General features: G+C 54.0%; 4 protein-coding genes across 4 annotated transcripts; all 4 read left to right on the top strand.

The window, feature by feature from the left end:
• Positions 1-749: 749 nt before the first annotated feature.
• On the top strand, positions 750-2,184 carry MAM_04741 (LipA and NB-ARC domain protein; the record flags this gene model as incomplete). Its single annotated transcript, XM_040823539.1, has 4 exons — positions 750-752; positions 818-1,509; positions 1,575-1,824; positions 1,936-2,184. The coding sequence occupies 4 exons, from the start codon at positions 750-752 to the stop codon at positions 2,182-2,184; spliced, it is 1,194 nt and encodes a 397-aa protein (XP_040678210.1).
• A 5,447-nt stretch (positions 2,185-7,631) lies between these two features.
• Positions 7,632-8,567, top strand: MAM_04742 (2,5-diketo-D-gluconic acid reductase A; the record flags this gene model as incomplete). The annotated part of the gene is made up of 1 exon (XM_040823540.1): positions 7,632-8,567. The coding sequence occupies one exon, from the start codon at positions 7,632-7,634 to the stop codon at positions 8,565-8,567; it is 936 nt and encodes a 311-aa protein (XP_040678211.1).
• Positions 8,568-11,775: 3,208 nt separating this feature from the next.
• On the top strand, positions 11,776-13,366 carry MAM_04743 (uncharacterized protein; the record flags this gene model as incomplete). The annotated part of the gene is made up of 2 exons (XM_040823541.1): positions 11,776-12,230; positions 12,292-13,366. 2 exons carry the CDS (start codon positions 11,776-11,778, stop codon positions 13,364-13,366), a joined length of 1,530 nt encoding a protein of 509 aa, XP_040678212.1.
• Positions 13,367-13,874: 508 nt separating this feature from the next.
• On the top strand, positions 13,875-14,517 carry MAM_04744 (p-hydroxylaminobenzoate lyase; the record flags this gene model as incomplete). Its single annotated transcript, XM_040823542.1, has 2 exons — positions 13,875-13,981; positions 14,055-14,517. The coding sequence occupies 2 exons, from the start codon at positions 13,875-13,877 to the stop codon at positions 14,515-14,517; spliced, it is 570 nt and encodes a 189-aa protein (XP_040678213.1).
• Between the last annotated feature and the right edge of the window lie 834 nt (positions 14,518-15,351).

Genomic DNA, 15,351 nt, shown 5'->3' on the forward strand with positions numbered 1-15,351 from the left:
CGGGACAAGTTTTGTCTCCCCCGACCAATACACTTGAACGATATTGCCTGTCTCTGTCTTAGCACCTCGCCACTAGCTGGATCGCTGCGGAAGGGGGCCGTTCTCTCGGCCGAATGTCGTGCATTAGCACGGAGGTGACTGTGACCACTGCCGACTCCCACGACGCCCCAGACTCATGCCACTGGCTGGCCTGTGTGATGCCGGCCGCGAGCGCCCCCCCTGCGGACTCGTAATGAACAGACGACGGGCACTCTATTCTTGGTCCGTCCCGACTTTGTGGGGGATTCGATGAAACCTTGAGGACGAGCAAAGTGGGTGTCGGAGCACATGCCCGTGACCCTGTGCGATAGTCTGTGGGATTCGGCCCTGTGATGGAGCCCAAGCCTCATGTCCGTCCAACACTTTCGAATCCCATGTCTCTTTCGACGTGCCGCTAAACCACAACCACCCAGGTCGATCGGACAAGGTGCAAATTCTTTCGTCCCTCGGCTCGTGGACGAAACTGTTCCCCATGCGGCGGAAGGGGCTGAGGGCGTGGAAGGTGTTGGAAATAACATCTGTACCTGGAGCGCTTGTGTGTGTATAAAGACATGAGCTGTCGTCGCCCAAGAGTTGACCGAGTCGAAAAAGACAATTCCAGACACCTCTGTCGTAATCTCATAGCCCTTGTTTGCTCGACTGATAAAGGACAAGAAGCGGTCTCTAATATTTGCTCTTTTCACCTTTCCCGTTAATACTAATCAATCATCATGGTACGTCATTCACGGCCAAGGCACCCACCCACCTTGTCAATTACTCACCCCGAAAATCATCGCAGGGCTTCGTGGACCGCAACATATCTCGCTACGAGACCACAGCCGTATACTCCCACCCAGACGCCAAGGTGGACATCGTCCTCGTCCACGGCCTCAACGGGAACCCCGAAAAGACGTGGACCGCCAGCGACGGCACCTTCTGGCCTACCGATCTCCTGCCCGCCTCTCTCAGGGGCGTCCAGGCCAACGTCCTGGTCTACGGGTACAACGCCGACGTGTACAGTCGCAAAAACGACCGCAGCGCGAGCGACAACTTCATCCACCAACATGCCCAGACCCTCGTCACCAGCCTCACCCTGTACAGGAAGAGCGAGGGCACCTTTCGGAACCCCATCATCTGGGTCTGCCACAGCCTGGGCGGCATCTTGGTGAAGCGCGCGCTGCTGTACTCGAATGACCTGCGCACGACGCACCACCAAGACTTCCGGTCCATCTACGTCTCTACATTTGGCCTCATCTTCCTCGGCACTCCGCACGTCGGCTCAGACGCCGCCACGTGGGGGCTCATGCTGCAGGGCATGGCGGATGCCATCATGCCCAGGAAGTTCTTCGAGTCGGAGCCGGTGCTGCTCAAGACCCTCAAGAAGGACAACGAGACGCTGGCCAACATCAACAACCACTTTCTGGACATTTACCAGCGCTTCAGAATCCACATGGTTCACGAGAACCACAAGACCGACATCAAAGGCACCAAGTACGTCGTCCACCCTGTTTTCCCGAGCCCCGAGCCACGCTTCTCTAACGCTGCAACGCGCCCAGAATCACAATTGTCGATGCCAACTCCGCGAGCCCACAGCTGCCCGGCGTGACGTACTACGGCGTGGAAGCGACGCACTCCCAAATGTGCAAGTTTGCCGGCAAAAACGCCCCCGGCTTCCGGGCCGTGTCGACCGACATTCGCCAATGGGTCCAGGATGCCCCGGCCCTCATCAGCGTGCGCTGGGAAGCCGAGGAGCAAGACAAGGCCACCCGTATGCGGCACGAAATCCACGAACGCATGTCCCCATTTGTAGGTTCTCGCCCCTTGCGCTCCTCTCCCCCTGCCCCGACGAGGACCGCCTCGCTCCTCCAGACAGCGCCCTCTCTCTTCGGAAGAAGCAATGTCTAACCAGGATCCAAGATGTCCCCTTCTTCGCCGCTGGTCACCCCATTGTCGCCACGCCGGGAGAGCGATCTGTCCAACATTTCGACGCTGTCGCTCAGTGACGGGTCCAACATCTCCTCACTCTCCCTCGCCTCGTCTCATGTTCCGAGGACGTTTCTCGCCGCTCCGCCCAGACAGGACGTTGTCCCGCCAAAGGTTCCTACCGTGATAGTCTTGGATGAGATGGGTGACGTTGCGGAGCAGTTTTACAAGCTGATGAAGTAACGCGGTGTTGAAAATTTTGGTGTCTTTTTTTTTTTCTTGGTTTCAGCTGGTTGGTTTGCTGTGTTTTTTTAAAGAGAAAACTGCCTGCAAAGGTCATGCATGTCCGGGGTATTTCCTACTGCGCATATATCATGTGTGGATGTCATTAGAAATTTTAGAATGCTTACAAGAGTAATCTCCTATTTCGAACCTCGGTGACTTTTGCAACCTTGACCTGGTCTGGCAGTTATCCATACCCCCCCTCCCTTTCTTAGTGAGAGCATCATGGCGAGCAGCAGATCATCACCATGTCGATGGCAAGCCTCGCAGCCGACGTCTGAGGACCGGAAGTCGTGTGCCGCGGTGACCTCGCGACGTCAGGGCGTGGGCATCAGAGCGTCTGATTCAGCTTGGCACTGTCCAAGTTTATTTTTTTTGTTCCGCAAGGGGACTCGCTGTACTGTCGCGGGCGACTGGTTTCAACACTGCAAGTGGCAAGTCTTGTGTCTTCTCCTTGCCCATCAGCCTCTCGTAGGCGGCAACGCACGTCGCAAGCCCTCCGCCAGTGGCTTTGGCAGAGGCGTCGTGGCGTTCGCGCGGACGTGGAACAAGCAAGGTTTCGCGTGGATGTGGCTGATGGTGATGTTGCATTTGGTCGGACACGATCAGACTGTTTCAGGAGCCGGGACACTGGAGAGGCCTGAAGGTTTTCGTCTTCCCACCCAGGTCCATGATACAGTTCGCTTTGGTCGCCTCGAAGGACGATCTCTTGTTCCATCCACGTCGGGTACTGTCTGGTGGTGCTCGTTTGATGTGTCTGATTGTGACGTCACTCTTCTCATGTACGATTTCATGGCACCTCGCTGCTGGCCCAGCACGTTGCCGACACGTGCTTGAAGGCTGTTTCTGGGCAAGTGCCGCCTTTTTGGAAACACTGATTGGACCAGCGCGCGCACATGGCTGGCTCCGTGGATGGTGAAGATGCATGTCAATGCAGGAATCGTAGCCTAAAAAGATAAAAGCTACGGCGTCAATGCTTCTTTCTCCACTTCACGAACCGTAAAATACGTCAGTTAAACACGGCTCTGGACATGATAGGAAAATTGCAATTTTCAAGAGCTTGCCCGGGAAGACGAACGCCAGCACGTGCAGGAAGCTGGATGCTACACCGACCCAGGACTGGTGAAATTCCGGGCTTGGGAGTCTTGTAACATGGGACCGCTTATATTCTTAGTCGTTCCCTTGATATTTACGGGTATGACCTGGCTGTTGAGGTCAGTGGAGAGGAGAATCAGTAGAATCCAGTTTTTTATCGATTCAGGTCGTCTCGTTGCCCTGGCGTCGCCTGCGGTTTCCCATGACTCGCAGTCGTGGCGAGCCGGAATATGATCCTGGGCCAGGATACAAGAGCAAGTCGCAATTCGGGTCCTGCATCGCAACCGTTGAGTGACTTGTTGGATGCTGGTTGCCCCTCGTCAAGCAGCAACAACAATCAACTGAACAAGCAGCATTGATTCATCCAAGAGGGCTGTGGAACCACGTGGCGTCGCAGAATGTCCCAGGGTCTCACAAAGTTGACAAGGACGCAGGAATTCTGTCATCTCCCAAACGTTTCGAGTGTTTCAAACGGCCGTGCCACTGTTTTGCCCTGGACAGATTTGCCCCAGTTGTACGGAGTATGATGAGAGGAGATGCTGCTACGCATGAAACTGGTTCCAGAAAATAGCACTGACCCTCGGGCAGTTACTCCTGAGAGGGCTACATGGCTCTTATGTACGTTACACTTTACTTTGTCGCTAAAATCTGGGGCGAATTGGTGGTTTGTGACTCGACCTTTTTTCATGGCGGAGTATTCTGTTTGGAAACTTGGTGGCTGCTGTGCTCTTGAAATACTCTTGACAACTGAGCTCAAGATGGTAGTTATGACGAGTGTTGTACCAGGGACTATATGAGCGAGATTAGATGAAATGAGAGGGGGAATGGTTCCGTGAAGCATCGGCTGCACACGCTGACTCGCTGTCTGATCGTTTGCATCGCCAACATGCCGTGTGCCGCGATGTATAACCAATATCACAAGTCATAATACTGGCAGTATCCTCATCTCGTCTTGCCATTCGTTTCTTCAAATCACGCTCGGCTGTTCTTGGAGGTTTGAGCCTGACCGACACTCTGTGATTGCGCAATTTTCGACCCATTACCATTGCATTGGACTGATTCTAGGAAAAGGCTAGACAGCAAGGGATGCCATGACGGACCGAGCGTGGTTGTCGATCCTAGTTTTACCCTACCACTACTAGGGTCTAGCTGAAGTAACCGGGCAGCTGAGGCATTTAAGGCGGGTGCAACTGATCAGCAATATCATCAGCCGCGGCAAACGTAGGTGGAAAATTACACGTCTGGATACTCTGCGGTTTTAGCGAGAAGCGCATTGTCCCGCGGGCCAGAACTTTGGACCCCTGAAGTTGGACATCCGCCAGCAGAACCGGAACCCCCTACCTCAGCAGCCTGAAGGAGCAGCGTGACCACAGAATCAGAGAGTCCTGCTCCCGTGAATATCGTCTCCATGAATGGTGTCTGTAGGTGTGTTGTGTTGTGGATAGGCCTTAGCATCATGACGTCAGAAGAACGACACATCGATTATAGGTTCTGTCAAATAGAGCTGCTCTTCTGGTATAGGTGAACGACAACCGTGTTGACCAGAATCCAAATCTCAAAATGCCCACAAAATCCGCCAAATCTGGTGTGAACTGAGAGGGCCAGTGTGTCAGGATTGTATCAGTCGGCCTCTTGGCAACCTATTCAGGAGGGATCCGCTTGAACCCCAAGGTTAACCTAAACGGTCAGGAATATCTCGTCGATTGGCTAGCGACAAGGTCGAAGAGGCCAAAGTGAGCTCGTTGCCAAAGATCCCAAGCGCATCAGTGGGTCTGTTCTCCATAACCGAGGGCCTTGACCGACGTAACAACGAGAATGGCCAGTGACAGAATCCGCAATGGTTTCTCCTTTGGTCCCCTTAACGTCACCGGTTGATTAATGGAGTATTCTGCGAAAATTTGGGACTTGAAAGTGCTTTACTCCGTGCTACTAAGTAAACTGCGAAAGATTTGCTCGTAATGGTATGACCTCATCACGTGTCATTGCGCGCAACTGTACATTGCGAGTCTGCGGTCTATTTTGCCACCCGTCCGGCAGGTAAGTCCAGCCTGCAAAAATGTGGACCTTTCGCCGACTTGGCGTCGCGATAGATGGAGAAAGCCAAGTGAGAGAAGCTCAGTAATCTCAGAATCGTGTCTTCCGACCAATAGCGACGGCATAAAATTCCTGTGAACAGGGTTGCAGCAAGACGCCGATTCGTTGTATCTGAAGACGCCGGGTTGGACGATATTCTCGAAACACGGGCTAGGATGTGGCGTCTCTTGACCTGAATGAAGTACATTCCACGATTTCTGTATTTCAGGACGTGATGGGAGATCCCACAGGCCTACCACCTGGGGTCAAGATTAACTTTGGACCTCGGAGCCGGTAGAGCATCTTGGAAACCCGTCTCCACTGCCGGAAGAGCGTCTGAGCCTAAGCGCCCAGGTAGGCCGAGGGAATGCGTGTATCGTGTATCCTCCCGAGCAACTCTGGCTGTGCCTTGCGAGTTGCTGGTTGTGCCAGTCGTGCTGGTCCAGCACATGGTTGATGGTCCTTGATCCGGCCGCCATGCCCAAGGTGAGGCAAAGCCGTAAAAGCGGGGGTTGGGGTGGGCGTTGCAGGGACGTGTTAGACGGCCGCTCGGCGGCCTCTAGGGCTCCATAGTTGGATGGATGAATGTCAGTAGATCATATCTGTGTTGATGCGTAATGCTCGGTCGTCCGTCCGTCCACGGTGAATAGAATCAAGGGTGCGTGCACATGTGGGCAAAGAAGATGGACAGCAACAAGCGGCGCCATGTGGAACCGACTTGCCTGTCGTTCGCAGCTACTACTCCGTTAGGTGGGTCCTCCTCACCGTGTCAATGGGGCCACTCGGTCCGTTTCATACTGTCCAAGTCAGCGGCAACGTCACCCTTGCTCCGGCTACAGAATGCTCTCCCTCAACAACATTCCCGATTCCCGACCAACAGCACTACTGAGCAGAAACATGATTTGTTCTGCAACGAGCTTCCAAGTGACGACCGCAGTCGGTAAAAGCAGGCACTCGGGGCGGCAAGGACTTACTCAGCAGGGACATGCCTACGAGCTTCTTTGAACGTCAGTAGCCAATCAACTCGTCCTCGTCTGCTTACTTTCGAAGCCTCGTATTACGGAAAGTGCTAGCATATTTGTTCCAAGGGATGACTCTTTCCTTCCCACGTTGACTCTCTGAATTTGCCGTGTTGGATTCCCGTCTATTCTACACTCCCTCACGGCCGTCTCGGTGCGAGCCTGCGCTTGCAACTGTTTTATACTCGGCTTCGCCGCGCCAACCATGAACGGGCAATTCCAAGAGGCCGATATATTACTCAACCATCATGATCCACCTGTCAGAGACCGTCTCGCAACACATGCGGCGACCTGAGTAGTAACGGCAGTACTGATAAGGATGATACGAATACGGTAGGCAACGGGCAACCAACCGTAAAAAATGTTCAAAGCCATCCCGTCGCTGGCGGCTGGATACGAAGCCTCCAAGTTTTCGTCTGAATGAGTGGATCAATGGATCTTGCTAGGATCTCTCTCCTGTGATTTCTCCCGGCCTCCCTCGTCTCCACCGACTATCATGATTACGTACCTCCAGGCAATCTCCTATTACAACCCACGTTGTCGCGCTTTGCTGCGCAGGTACGGCCAGAAACACTGGAGACACGAAAACAAAATAAAATAAAAATACCGGGGCTTCTCCTGATAAATGCCGCAGCCGCGTTATCGCGACGTTATCCACCAACATGTCCACTTGTGCTCCAAAACAGACGCAAAGACACCGTGACCCTCGGCAGGTTGTTCCTGTCAGTCTTTTTTCAAAACTGACTCGTCCGCCGTGGTGCCCTTGGGCGTATGTCCACGCTCCACCGAGGGGTGGGAGGGCGAAGGGCGTATTTTTATCAGAGGTACCAGCTCCAGTGCTTGGTGTGCTCGAGGGCCCTGATGAGGGTATCGATGTAAACCCATCTATCAACGCAAGGTAGGTAGGTAGGTACTCAGCTTTGAACTAGAAACCAGGGTCTCTCTGCGCTCGGCATCGGCGCAACGCTCGAAGAACTGTTGCTGTCTTTCCAAATTATAAAAGACTTCTGTCAACCCCTCCATGCCCAGACTTGGGCACATACTCTCTCCTCACCGTTACTTCCGTCAGTCTTATACATACCTCTAACATTGGTCCCCTTATATCCAGGGTGTTGCTCTTTTTTTTTTTCCTTTTTTTTTTCCTTTTTTTTTTCCGCGGCAGGTTCGCACGAGTCATTCGCATCTTCTTCCTCCCACCAAACAACCTACCCGACATTCACAATGGCTCCCTCCGCCATCACCCCCGAGACATCTCCTGAGCGCAAAATCTCGGTCAAGAAGCCTGCAGTTCAGAGTCGATCTCATAGCAGCTCTGTCTCATCGGTCGCATCTATCAAGCTTAACGACGGCAACTCGATCCCTCAGGTCGCCCTCGGCGTCTACAAGGCCCCCAACGGCCAAGAGACTGAGGATGCCGTCACCGCTGCACTAGACGCTGGATACCGTCACATCGACTCCGCGGCCCGATATGCCAACGAGGAGGCTTGTGGTCGCGCTATTCGACGCTGGCTGGAGAAGACTGGCACTTCTCGTGAAGATATCTTCATTTGCTCCAAACTCTGGGATTCCGATCATGGTTACGAGGCAACCTTTAATGCCCTTTGCACCTCTTTGGATAAGTTTGGCCTTGATTATCTCGACCTATACCTGATTCACTCCCCTGCCGAGGATGAGGAGAAGCGCCTCGAGAGCTGGCGTGCGCTCGAGACTGCCCAGAGGCTCGGCAAGGTCAAGTCGATTGGTGTTTCCAACTTCGGAGCTGCCCATCTGCAAAATCTCCTCGACAAGACAACCGTTGTCCCTGCTGTCAACCAGGTCGAGGTGCACCCGTTCTGCCAGCGTGAGGCACTGGTCGAGCTCTGCAACAAGCACGGCATCAAAATCGAGGCCTATTCTCCTCTGGCCCGGGGGAACAAGCTGGAAGATCCCACGATTGGCGCCATTGCCAAGAAGTACAACAAGACTCCAGCCCAGATTTTGCTGAATTGGAACGCTGCTCGAGGCAATGTCGTTCTCCCCAAGAGTTTGACTGCCTCTCGCATCCAGAGCAATTTGAACAGCTTTGATTTCAAGCTTTCACCTGAAGACGTCGAGACCATCAATGCCCTCGGCTCTGAGAACTACGTCACCGGCTCCATGCACAAGTCCAAGGACTGAGCGCGCACTTGACGACATATACGAGATACGAAACCATTATAGAGGTGTTTGCCGTTTTGGGACAGGATCCGGAAAGGCTATATACATAGACAAACATACTTCAGCAGAATGTTGTCTACGTGTTGCGTGGTCAATGTGGGAAGTTGATACCACCAGTGAGAGATGAAATGACATGAGCACGCCGCTTTTTTTTTTCGATTTAGACTTAATTTTTTTTTTCGGTTTGGCAATGTTCAAAGTAGACTAGAAAGGAAGCCCGATGTTTCAGCTTTATCCTCTTGAATACTACGTGGGTAGCTAGATGCTCGCAATGCTACGGCGAGCCGAAGGGAACATCTATCAAGATGCAAGCATCACTGTATTTTCTACTTGCCAAAAAAAAAAAAAAAAGTTTTTCCCGTCTTGTCAATTACACTTGAAACAGGCGGCGTGAGATTCATCACGGCGTGGTCTGACCTGGCCATGATGGCGTCAGCTTAGCCAACAGTCACACCGCATCGTCGCTGATACCCGGAGGCTGACCGGGCTTGTCCTGTGCCACAACTTTTCAAGAGTCAAGGGGCCGCCTGGCATCGGGCCACGCTGGGAACAACGCAGGGTGTGCCTTGCGACTAGGCATGAGGAGTACGGGTACCGAATCAGAGCGACAGCTGCTGCAGATGATTGGTTGCCAGATTACCAGAAGCGCGGTGAACAAGGGGCGGATGGGAAGAAGAAATAACTAAAAAAAAAAGTGTACATGTGCACATGGCACAGAGGCGTTGGGCGTCAGCAAGAGGAGGGTGTCATGCTCGGAATTGTGCGAACGGGCAGAGATGATTGCGATTGCGAGTACGATTTGCTGACCTGCAGCCGCCCCGGCGACCGCCTCCCGCCTCTGATGTCTAAATATTCCGTACTTGAGTAAGAACTTTGGAAGGGACGTGGCCTTGAGATGAGGACTGTACGTGCTTGAGGTACATGAGTACCCTAAAGTACCTAAGCTTGGATGTAGGTGCATGTGCGGCCGAGTATTGCAAGGCTGTTGTTGGCGGCCTCGGGCAGAGCCTCATCCGCCACCAATCCGTCGTCCAGTGGTTTCGGGCGCCACCGTGCCAGGGAGAGCGCCACTTCCACAGTTATCAGTGAGTGAGTCAGCGGCCACCCTGGGGTGATGTGAGGGATTGATAGATAGGCCGAACCTTCTGCCTTATATCGACGGCATGCATGACTTTTTCTTATCGATACTAGCCGCGAAATTTCCCGTGTTTCTTGCGTAACTATTACCTTTTCATTGTGTTCGGCGTTTCTTGTTATTCATTAGTCCTTCTCGCGTCGACGGCGGCGTGTGCGGTGGCGGTTGCCGGCCTGACTGGGCGGACGTGAAACGCAGCGGATTTCCTCACGTTATTGCGAATGGGAGCTGGTCGCGGGCACTCCCAATGTCAGCCCCAGCTCGAATCGACTGGCAGTGGCATTCTCGCGGCGGTGTCACATTCTCACAGACACAAAAGGGGACGCCCGGATTTACAGATGGATTGATCTAGAACCTGCGGGGCTGGTGCCCAACGCCTGTGTGTCAAGTCAAGTCAACCAAGACGCTAGTATCGTCGTCGTGCACATGGGTTTTAAGAAAGCCGGGGAAATCCGCATGGCAGGGCGGCTGAAGCCGGTACATTGGTCGTCTTTGACGTAATTAAGCATCAATAGCTAGGTGCTTACGCGACAAGGTCATATGTCGTGTTGGGCTGCTGCAACGTCCCCTGCTTGGCGTAGAGGCGACGTGCAGAGAGGTTGATTGACTCGATACGCTACTTGGCTGGGTCGTGACATGGCAAGCAAAGGTCCTGGATGTTACGTATTGAGACGAGCGAGACGGGCGACGACTATCACATGATGGTGTGAGCCGCTGATGCAGGGTAGGCCGGACCAGCGGACGGTATCGTATGTGTCGGTGGGTGATAAAGTAGGTATATATATTAAAGGACTTGATCTAGAACCGGTTGTGCTTTGGTCAGGGACAGTTCTCTCAATCCAAGGACAATGGTGATGGTATCCGGCAAGTCCCTTGCAAATGCCGGCATTCCTACGCGCGCGGCCCTTGTTTCTGAGGACAACAGGGCTGCCACAAGACGGGTCGAAAGCTGTCATAAGCACTTGGTCAAAAGTCTCATGTAATGTCTTGCAATAGCGAAATCGTCTCCAGAAACAGGAGCCACGCGCGCAGGTCCCTGGGTGGGTACAGAGCACTTGGGCAAGTACCTAATGTCACGCGATAGCCTGGTTCCTGTTTTGGTTCCGTGCTCAGGTACCAGGTACCCGTTACCTTTTGCTTCCTACTTCAATGTGACTACAGTGCACGTTAGCAGCTCGTTGCGACCGTCATGGTCTGGTTCGAGGAGCATGCAAAAATAGTAGCCTCCAACTGAGGATCTATGGCGGACAGGAGCTGGCATCGCCATGTCATCAATAACCTGCCAAGCAAGCCGCTTCCCCACGCGCGCCACTCGCTTCCCCGGACGGCTTGGAATGTGGCTGACGGGAGGGTGCGCCCCGAGACCCGTCGACGCCTTGTGGTCCGAGTCACTTGACGCCTATCAATCAGCCAGGCCCGTTACAAGACAGCTTATCATCTCGAGTCGTGTAGACGTCGAATATTCTGGTCTTCTACCAGCACGCGTGTGGGAGTTTACAACCGCCCGTTCGTCGTCAGCGGTCTTCTCTCAGCATAAAGCGGCAGGACAAGGACCACGTACCTTGGTGATTTGATACTACCTAATATGGTCGTGTGGAAGGAAGTGGCCGGGTGCTCCTTCCAGTTGGATTCCAATGTTTCTCTTCAAAACCGCTTCTCGCGTTTTGAAATGGTATTCTCTGCATTTCTGAATAGATTTACCTACCAGTCTCCCGCGCACACTCGGACCGTCCCGGCCTCTCTTCCAACGAGGCCAAGCGCTAGCGGCCTTGGCTCGCGTAGCCTTGCCAGTCACGATCGACCATTCGACGGCCAGCTGACCCAGGGTCTAGTGGATGGACACCTCCCCATTCTCCTGGGCATGTGACGGTATTGTGGTCGAGCCCGCTCTGTGTTCTTTAAATCCTCGCGTGAAGTCTTGTCCAAGTCTCTTGACGTTATTTCCAAGGTATACAGCGTCAACAGGGAGACGGCCGTTCCCAACGTCTCGGCTATTCGCGGTGCCTGTGCTTCTGGTCTGCGACGTCTGCTGCCATGGGCACTGCAACCGAGTTCTACCGGTCCCAGATCGGAGGCACGTCGGTCATCAATTACTCGTACACCGACTTTCCTTTGAAGCTTCTTCTCAAGGACGTCTACTATTTTTTCGTGTACAGCTGGGCATTGCCGTGGATTCTGCTGCCTCTGAGACCCTGCGGCTCCGGTGAACTCGACGAACTGTATCCCAGCTGGAGCAATGCTTTTTGCATTCTGATCCATTTCATCCTCGTGCTGCTCCAGCTCGCATTCGTTTTGATCCTGCCAGTGGGCATTATTTTCCCCCTTTGGATTACCGTGCTCGGGGCCGGGGCTTTTATGACTTTGAATTGGGCATTGTGCAAATTACTCAACGGCACAGGAATCACATTTCACTCAGATGAGAAGTATGCGAAACCGCGTCCGGAACACGCACATGAACAATGGGTATTTCTCAATGGCGTCGCTGTTGGGTGGGCTGATTCCCCTACTTTTGGTCGCGCTGGCGACAAGTCGCTGACCTCATTGCCACAGAGAACACTGGATGATGGCCAACTTGAATCGACTGGCCATTACATTTGGACGTCCAATCCTGGGAATTCATAACCGAACGTCGGGAATACTCTTCGACGTCATCGAGTGCCTGATTCAGCGCAACCTGAGCTTCGCCACGTCAGACGTGCGTATTTGCTACAAGCTTCTCAGGAACGTCTTGTACGACCCGAGCAAGTCCAAAGTCGTCTTCATATTACACTCTCAGGGCGGCATAGAAGGTGGCCTAGTTCTGGATTGGTTGTTGCAAGAGATGCCGCAAGATCTTCTTTCTAAACTCGAAGTGTACACGTTTGGAAACGCGGCCAATCACTTCAACAACCCTCACCGCCATATTGCGTCCCAAATGCTATCGAGAGCCAATCCCCTCGTCGCCATCAGAACGTTCTTCTCCGAGTCGAGCTTTTCTGCTGCTGTTCCGGGTCTTGTCGGTGCAGAAAACGGACATGCCAAGGGAGGAAATCCCCATCGCTCGACAACCAACGAGACATGCGAATCTTTCTCATCTTCACGCATCTCGTCGGCAGCCAAGGACAGGGCCATCGGTCACGTGGAACATTACGCACACTCGACTGATTTCGTTGCCATGTGGGGAGTCTTGCATTTTGCCACAAATCGAATGGGTTCCCGTCAACTTCCTCGGTTCCTTGGGCGACTTTTCAACCGCGCGACTGGCAGTGGTGGACACCAGTTCAACCAACACTACCTAAACGGCATGTTTCCACTGGAGCGCGACAAGAAAACGGGCGAGTTCATAGGTGCTGACGAAGAGAACGCCTTCATGGAGGAGGTCATCAAGTTTGGCAAGGAAGGCGATGCCATGGAGAATGCAAGAGAAGCATTCGACATCTCTTACCTGGGAACAGAGGGATTTGGAACCGGCCACATAACAACGCCAGTCGAAGTCCACGGAGTCAAGGGCAGGAAGCGGACAAAGACGCATGTCAAGGTCAAGGAGCTAAGCAGACTCTGGAGCTATAGAAACGGACAATCCCCGGGAGACACGCCACCAAATCTCGTCATTGAAGCCGGGGCCTGTCGCAATGCGACCATGTAGGTCTGGAGGCTGAAGTTGTGACGTTTGCGAGTTGCAGAACCTTGTAAGCTATATATGGAGCCCGGAGAGTGTTGTGCCCAGTGTTTGGATGACAAGGAACACGGCACATCGGATGGAAAGGCGCGGCGAGACGAGATGAGACGACAGTGCGCGCATTAGAGCATACAGACTTTGGGCGTACCAAAAAGCCCGACGATGCTGCCAATCTGAGCGTATGGAAATAAAGAAGCCTTGGTGCTAGCGCAAATTTCGACATGGTGCCCTGAGAACTCGACCCTTGCCGGCCGACTTGTCATTCCCGGTGATGGGGGGCCGACGTCAGCAAGATCGGGCTTCCCCGCATGTTCAAACCTGCAAGCTTCAATCCCAACTCCATGTGCCGCAGCCACTTGTCGACTACCCGTTGGACGGACGGCGCCTCGGCAAACCAGCAGGCACGTGTGGTATTGTTCCGTGTCAGGAACAAAATCGGCAGACTTCTCACCTTGGAGGTGAAGTCTCGGCAAAAATGGACCGATCAAGTGACGCGGCGGCGGTGCTGGATGTGCGCAAACACCCGACAGCCCAGAAACTCGTCCAACGCTGTTGCGACCTCTTGGCTGCCGTGCAAGACTGGTAAGTCGAGACCATGGCGCGCGCAACACGGGAAAAACGCCCGCTCACCGACGACGGCACGCCTCGTCTACAGGACGCCGGGGAGGGACCTCGAAGAACGGCTGAACAGGGACTTTGGACCGGGAAACGCGCTCTACGAAGACTTGTGCACTTACATCCGGCAGGGCCTCGCGGAGGGCTGGGTGGCCGAGACGGAAATCTCGGGCCCCAACTACAAGCGAGGCAAGATTGCGCTTCCCTCTGCCGAGACTCGCTACTTCAGCATCACCGCGGTGTACATGAACAGCCGGGAGGAGTTCAAGGGCCAGTACCACAGCCACCCGTACGGGGAGGTCAACTGCGTGGTGCAGATTGACGGCGCGGCAGAGCTCATGGGGATGCAGAGCTGGCAGGGCGCCGGCTGGACTTCGCCCGGGCCGGGGACGCATCACTATCCGCAGGTGAGAGGCGGTGCGCTGGTGGCATTGTTCTTCTTGCCTGCCGGCAGGATTTCGTACAATGCCTCGCCGGATATGCCGCAGCCTCCGAGTGTCTAGGCGACGTGGCATGGGCATCCGTTGGCCGAGAGCGTGTGGATGAATGGATGGATGAGTGAGCGGATACGTGGAGGAACTCTGCAGGCCGGATGAGGTGTGCAAGTGCCTGGATTCCGTGATGGTGGCGCTCTGGGTATGATTGGGTCGTTTTCGGGATTTTCGGCATCCGTGACGCATTTCGTCGGGCGGTTTTGTCTGACCATGCCAACGACATCGTTTGATACCCGCCGCGGTTGTGGACCAAGTTGGCTCTTTCTTCTCCTTCTTTTTGGCATGACGTGGTCGACTTTGGGTGATTCCGGTCTAGGGTGCATTCGTGTGTATAGGGCGAGTTGGGGCATTATGCGGTGAAGAGGTTGGCATGGCAGATGCGTCGTCACGATTCATGCCCGTCGTTGCCACTCCGGCTGCCGCTCCCGTAGGCGCCAAGTCAACATCACCAGTACGAGAAGGCCTTACGTTGCTTTGTGGGACTGGACTATACAGAGATGAGGAATAGGGCCGTCAGTCCTTTGTGAAACGGGGGTGAAATCATCCGTGGTCAGTCAAGTGGGATAGCGGCACTCGGTGCTTTAATGTTGGCACGAATCAATTTCTGACCGGGTGCCCCGGGGAGCCACGGCATAGCTGCAGGTACGTCAGCAGTCAGATGCTCGTATTGCCCGTCTGTTATTGTTAGACGGAAAAAGTCGTGTTGCATCCCCGTGTGTCGACAGCATGAAAGTACACGATTCGCGTTGTGGTGTCTGGTGCCATGGCCAGTCCATGACACTACGATGGTATTATGCGGTACGCGCAAGCAATGGCATCTCCTGCGCTGATCGGTGGTAGTAG

Source organism: Metarhizium album, assembly GCF_000804445.1.
Source record: "Metarhizium album ARSEF 1941 chromosome Unknown scaffold_11, whole genome shotgun sequence".
Classification (NCBI taxonomy): Eukaryota; Fungi; Ascomycota; class Sordariomycetes; order Hypocreales; family Clavicipitaceae; genus Metarhizium; species Metarhizium album.